Source organism: Odontesthes bonariensis, chromosome 23, assembly GCF_027942865.1.
Source record: "Odontesthes bonariensis isolate fOdoBon6 chromosome 23, fOdoBon6.hap1, whole genome shotgun sequence".
Classification (NCBI taxonomy): Eukaryota; Metazoa; Chordata; class Actinopteri; order Atheriniformes; family Atherinopsidae; genus Odontesthes; species Odontesthes bonariensis.
This window is the reverse complement of record NC_134528.1, coordinates 610,172-616,340: the sequence shown is the minus strand read 5'-3', so window position 1 is coordinate 616,340 and position 6,169 is coordinate 610,172. Positions and strand designations below refer to the sequence as shown.

General features: G+C 45.8%; 1 protein-coding gene across 1 annotated transcript; it reads right to left on the bottom strand.

Moving 5' to 3' along the window:
- Window positions 1-776: 776 nt before the first annotated feature.
- ch25h (cholesterol 25-hydroxylase) lies at window positions 777-2,420 on the bottom strand. Its single transcript, XM_075458387.1, has 2 exons — window positions 1,970-2,420; window positions 777-1,867 (listed from the first exon to the last, which is right to left on the bottom strand). Exons 1-2 carry the CDS (start codon window positions 2,390-2,392, stop codon window positions 1,535-1,537), a joined length of 756 nt encoding a protein of 251 aa, XP_075314502.1. The 5' UTR covers window positions 2,393-2,420; the 3' UTR covers window positions 777-1,534.
- Between the last annotated feature and the right edge of the window lie 3,749 nt (window positions 2,421-6,169).

Sequence of the window (6,169 nt, the reverse complement as noted above, 5' to 3'; positions counted from 1 at the left end):
CTTTTATTTTGTAAAAGTCTGCTGCTCACAGGCTTTTATTTTGTAAAAGTCTGTTGCTCACAGGCTTTTATTTTGTAAAAGTCTGTTGCTCACAGGCTTTTATTTTGTAAAAGTCTGTTGCTCACAGGCTTTTATTTTGTAAAAGTCTGCTGCTCACAGGCTTTTATTTTGTAAAAGTCTGTTGCTCACAGGCTTTTATTTTGTAAAAGTCTGCTGCTCACAGGCTTTTATTTTGTAAAAGTCTGCTGCTGTCTGCTGTGGAACAGGAAAAGAAAGTAATCGGCGGATCCACCAAACATGGAGAAGGGTACGGAACTTTTACTCGGCCATTTTCATGTTAAAGTTCTTCCAGACGGCGGAGTCGACAGAACCAAAGTCATCTGTAAACACTGCCAAGTTGAATTGTCTTCTCAGCGTAGTAGTTCCAGTCTAAAATATCACTTAAAGGCAAAACACACAACTGATAGCAGCAAGTCATTCAAGGAAACAGACAGTGGAGCGAGGCTTCTACATAAAAACTACAGAAAGATGCTGATGTTAAAAGTGTGTTTGCACAACAAATGTTATGGCACTTTCATTCATATGGCAGCACATTTAAAATAAAGCTAAATGCTAAAAGCTATACGCTACTTTTGGATTCATTTTTGGATTCTGCGTACAAATGAGATTAATCGTGATTAATCAGGGAAATCATGTGATTAATTAGATTAAACATGTTAATCGCTGCCCAGCCCTGGTTTTTAACTAAAGAGGGAAAAGGATCAACAGGAGATTCGTTTGTTTCTTCTTATAAACTTTATTCAGCTTCTCTTTAGTGCACAAAGTTTGATTTCACAGCATCAAACGCAGCTTTGATTCCTTCCCACAGGTCAGTGTACACCACACACATCATCTTCAAATGTAAATACTTTGTTCATACAAACAATCCTTACGGTGTACCAAAGTGCTTTACAGCAGGTAATAAATAAAGAGAAGAAGAAGTAAAATAAACAAATAAAAACAATAAAAGAACAGTGAAAGCAATAAAATACAACAAAATAAATAAGATAAAATAAAATAAAAGTGTCATCATACTATTTTAATAAATACTACTAATACTAATTTAAGTTAAAACCATGGTGGTCTACATGTGAAGCTGTTCAATATGAACACGTTTCTGATTCCTTAAAGAACATCTTTAAACTCAACATTAATGCCCCAAAACAGACTGAATCCTGGTGAAGATTCTGTCCTCAAATAAATAAATAAATGTTCAGATTTCAGTCCTGCTGGAGTGTCCAGGCAGAGCCTCTCAGGCCCCTCAGGCCCCTCAGGCCCCTCAGGCCTCTCGGGCCCCTCAGGCCCCTCAGGCCCCTCAGGCCCCTCAGGCCTCTCGGGCCTCTCGGGCCCCTCGGGCCCCTCAGGCCCCTCAGGCCCCTCAGGCCTCTCGGGCCCCTCAGGCCTCTCGGGCCCCTCGGGCCCCTCAGGCCCCTCAGGCCCCTCAGGCCCCTCAGGCCCCTCAGGCCTCTCGGGCCTCTCGGGCCCCTCAGGCCTCTCAGTCCTGGGGGTACAGAGTCCCGGCCAGCCGGTCCCAGTGGGTGAAGTAAGGGGCGTAGTTGTACTTGGACTTGAGGTGGTGCAGGTCGTGGTGGCGGGCGCCCCCGTACAGCCCCAGCGGCACCAGGCGGTGGGTGGCCCAGGGCAGGTCGTAGCCGCAGTGGTCCTCCACCGACAGCCAGATGTTGAGCAGGAAGAAGGCCAGCTCGGTGAGCGGGTGGCAGCCCAGCAGCAGGGGGTTGGCGGCGGCGAAGAGCCCCAGGCTGAGGGTCTCCCAGGGGCCGGAATACTCTGCGGTCAGGGCAGAGGTGGAGGTGTAGGTGTGGTGCACCTGGAGGAGGAAGAAGAAGAAGAAGGGATTAATGATCAATGTCAGGCTGAGATCTGAGATCTTTCTGGTCCAAAAGTGGAAGGAATAAAAGCTGAAGCCCACCTTGTGGACGTTGCGGTACAGCCAGGGCACCTTGTGGTGCAGCAGGTGCCAGACGAAGCTCTGGAAGTCAAAGAGCAGCAGGCAGACCAGCACCTGGGCCAGCAGCCGGGGCAGAGCCGGGGCCTCCTGGGGCAGCAGCACCGGCCTCAGGTGCCAGTGCAGCAGCGTGACCGGGAGCACCAGCACCAGGTGGTTGTAGAGCACCAGAGCCAGGCAGCTGCGCACCGACGCCCAGCCCACGGAGCTCTGAGGCTGCAGCTTGTAGCTGCGCAGCAGGGCCCACCGGCCGGACAGGGCGTCCAGCAGCAGGAAGGGCAGGCAGCAGGCCAGGTAGGCCGACAGCGAGAAGAGGACGGGGAAGAAGGGCGAGCGCAGCAGGGCGGCGTGGCCCAGGATAGAGTCCCAGAGAGGCTGCAGCAGCATGTCCGAGTTCAGCTTCAGAGTTCAGCTCCAGTCTGAGTCGCAGCTTCATCATCAGGCCTGTTTTATCCAGCCAGCCTGCGCTGTCATCAGCCGGCTCCGGCCAATCACAGGCCAGCTCTGCCTGGGCCCCGCCCCCACTGCCTTTTATGGAGCATTTCCTGCTGCTTGAGCTGAAAAGGAAAGTTTGGCCGTTTGTCGAGGCATTCTTCTGATAGTCTCTCACTTCTTTGTTTTTTAAAGCCCCGAAACTCTTCCGAAACTCTTCTGAAACTCTTCTGAAACTCTTCTGAAACTCTTCTGAAGCTCTTCTGAAACTCTTCTGACAGTTTCTGTCCAGAACTTTAAAGGCTTTAAAGGGAAAATGCTTCTGTCGGGTAAAAGTTGCCCTGAGAAAACTCTCTGAATCAGTTGAACAGTGTGACGTGTTCAGGCAGGCAGCACCGACCGCCTGAGGAAACAGATCCCAGATAACTGCTAAATAAAAAACTTTATTTATCCAGGTTATGAGGGGCCTCTTCTACAGGTTCAGCACCTTTTTTTTTTTGGATACTTTTTATTTAGTTCTTTTCAGTTTAAGGGGACACAGGTTGACAACAAACTGTCAAAAACATAAAACAAAACAACATACAGACAAGAACATGGGGGCTCCTCTGTCAGTCTTAATGTTGTAAATATTCTAAATATTTATTTAATGTCCAGTGTCTTTACTTGCTAACGTGTAGCGTCCTCAATTGTTTTGATGAAAGCAGTCTGTTTCTCCCATTTCCTGGGAAAGATCTCTCCTCTAGATCTGAGAGAGAAAGTTACCTTTTCCATTAAACATATTTCCTTCACTCTGTCCATCCATTGATTAAGGTTTGGAGACTCCGTTTTATACCAGCACTTTGTTATAGCTTTTTTACAAGCCATCAACAGTATTTTACATAGGTCCCAGTCTCTTTTAATAATCACATTCTCATTGAAGACACAAAAATAAAGGACCCTCACATTGTTAGGAATTGTGTATCCCAGAATCTTCCCCACAGTTGTACACATTACTCCAAAAGGTTTAATTTTTTGGGCATAGGCAGAACATATGGGAGTGATCTGCGTTCATGTTTCTGCCTCCAGCACTGTTCTTGTGAATGAGAGAATTTGCTTTTTAGAAGAGGTGTAATGAAAAAACGAATCACATTTTTCCAGCCAAATATTTCCACTTCTTTGAGCTCGTAGATGAATGCTGTGCACACCACATAGAACGCCAATCCTCCTCGATATTTCAATGTTTAGATCTTTCCCCATTTTGTTTTAATGTATCCTGTGTGTTTCCTGTTCTGTTTCTGAGGACCCTGATAAATTTTGGAAATAATTTTTCTACTGTTCTTTTTGTAGGCTTCAGTCAGAATATCTATCACTGCATTACCTTCTGTGGACAGAGATGGTTTGATTCTTTTATCATAATAATCTCTTATCTGCAGGTAACGGAAAAACTTTGTTTTCTAGTCCGTATTCTTTTTGTAACTCACTGAAACTTTTAAAGAGCCCTCTGTATTAGTGTGCATATAGCTGTTATGCCCCTCTGTGTGTTAGTGTGCATATTGCTGTTATGCCCCTCTGTATTAGTGTGCATATTGCTGTTATGCCCCTCTGTGTGTTAGTGTGCATATAGCTGTTAAGCCCCTCTCTGTATTAGTGTGCATATAGCTGTTATGCCCCTCTGTGTGTTAGTGTGCATATTGCTGTTATGCCCCTCTGTGTGTTAGTGTGCATATAGCTGTTATGCCCCTCTGTGTATTAGTGTGCATATAGCTGTTATGCCCCTCTGTGTGTTAGTGTGCATATAGCTGTTATGCCCCTCTGTGTGTTAGTGTGCATATAGCTGTTATGCCCCTCTGTGTATTAGTGTGCATATAGCTGTAATGCCCCTCTCTGTGTATTAGTGTGCATATTGCTGTTATGCCCCTCTGTGTGTTAGTGTGCATATTGCTGTAATGCCCCTCTGTGTGTTAGTGTGCATATAGCTGTTATGCCCCTCTGTGTGTTAGTGTGCATATAGCTGTTATGCCCCTCTGTGTATTAGTGTGCATATAGCTGTAATGCCCCTCTCTGTGTATTAGTGTGCATATTGCTGTTATGCCCCTCTGTGTTAGTGTGCATATTGCTGTTATGCCCCTCTGTGTGTTAGTGTGCATATTGCTGTAATGCCCCTCTGTGTGTTAGTGTGCATATAGCTGTTATGCCCCTCTGTGTGTTAGTGTGCATATAGCTGTTATGCCCCTCTGTGTATTAGTGTGCATATAGCTGTTATGCCCCTCTGTGTGTTAGTGTGCATATAGCTGTTATGCCCCTCTGTGTGTTAGTGTGCATATTGCTGTTATGCCCCTCTGTGTGTTAGTGTGCATATTGCTGTTATGCCCCTCTGTGTTAGTGTGCATATAGCTGTTATGCCCCTCTGTGTGTTAGTGTGCATATTGCTGTAATGCCCCTCTCTGTGTATTAGTGTGCATATAGCTGTTATGCCCCTCTGTGTATTAGTGTGCATATAGCTGTTATGCCCCTCTGTGTGTTAGTGTGCATATAGCTGTTATGCCCCTCTGCGTTAGTGTGCATATAGCTGTTATGCCCCTCTGTGTTAGTGTGCATATAGCTGTTATGCCCCTCTGTGTGTTAGTGTGCATATTGCTGTTATGCCCCTCTGTATTAGTGTGCATATTGCTGTTATGCCCCTCTGTGTGTTAGTGTGCATATAGCTGTTATGCCCCTCTCTGTATTAGTGTGCATATTGCTGTTATGCCCCTCTGTGTGTTAGTGTGCATATAGCTGTTATGCCCCTCTCTGTGTTAGTGTGCATATAGCTGTTATGCCCCTCTGTATTAGTGTGCATATTGCTGTTATGCCCCTCTGTATTAGTGTGCATATTGCTGTTATGCCCCTCTGTGTGTTAGTGTGCATATAGCTGTTATGCCCCTCTCTGTATTAGTGTGCATATAGCTGTTATGCCCCTCTGTGTGTTAGTGTGCATATAGCTGTTATGCCCCTCTGTGTGTTAGTGTGCATATAGCTGTTATGCCCCTCTGTGTATTAGTGTGCATATAGCTGTAATGCCCCTCTCTGTGTATTAGTGTGCATATAGCTGTTATGCCCCTCTGTGTATTAGTGTGCATATAGCTGTTATGCCCCTCTGTGTGTTAGTGTGCATATTGCTGTAATGCCCCTCTGTGTGTTAGTGTGCATATAGCTGTTATGCCCCTCTGTGTGTTAGTGTGCATATAGCTGTTATGCCCCTCTGTGTATTAGTGTGCATATAGCTGTTATGCCCCTCTGTGTGTTAGTGTGCATATAGCTGTTATGCCCCTCTGTGTGTTAGTGTGCATATTGCTGTTATGCCCCTCTGTGTGTTAGTGTGCATATAGCTGTTATGCCCCTCTGTGTGTTAGTGTGCATATTGCTGTAATGCCCCTCTCTGTGTATTAGTGTGCATATAGCTGTTATGCCCCTCTGTGTTAGTGTGCATATAGCTGTTATGCCCGTCTGTGTTAGTGTGCATATTGCTGTTATGCCCCTCTGTGTGTTAGTGTGCATATAGCTGTTATGCCCCTCTGTGTGTTAGTGTGCATATTGCTGTTATGCCCCTCTGTGTGTTAGTGTGCATATAGCTGTTATGCCCCTCTGTGTGTTAGTGTGCATATAGCTGTTATGCCCCTCTGTGTGTTAGTGTGCATATTGCTGTTATGCCCCTCTGTGTATTAGTGTGCATATAGCTGTTATGCCCCTCTGTGTGTTAGTGTGCATATAGCT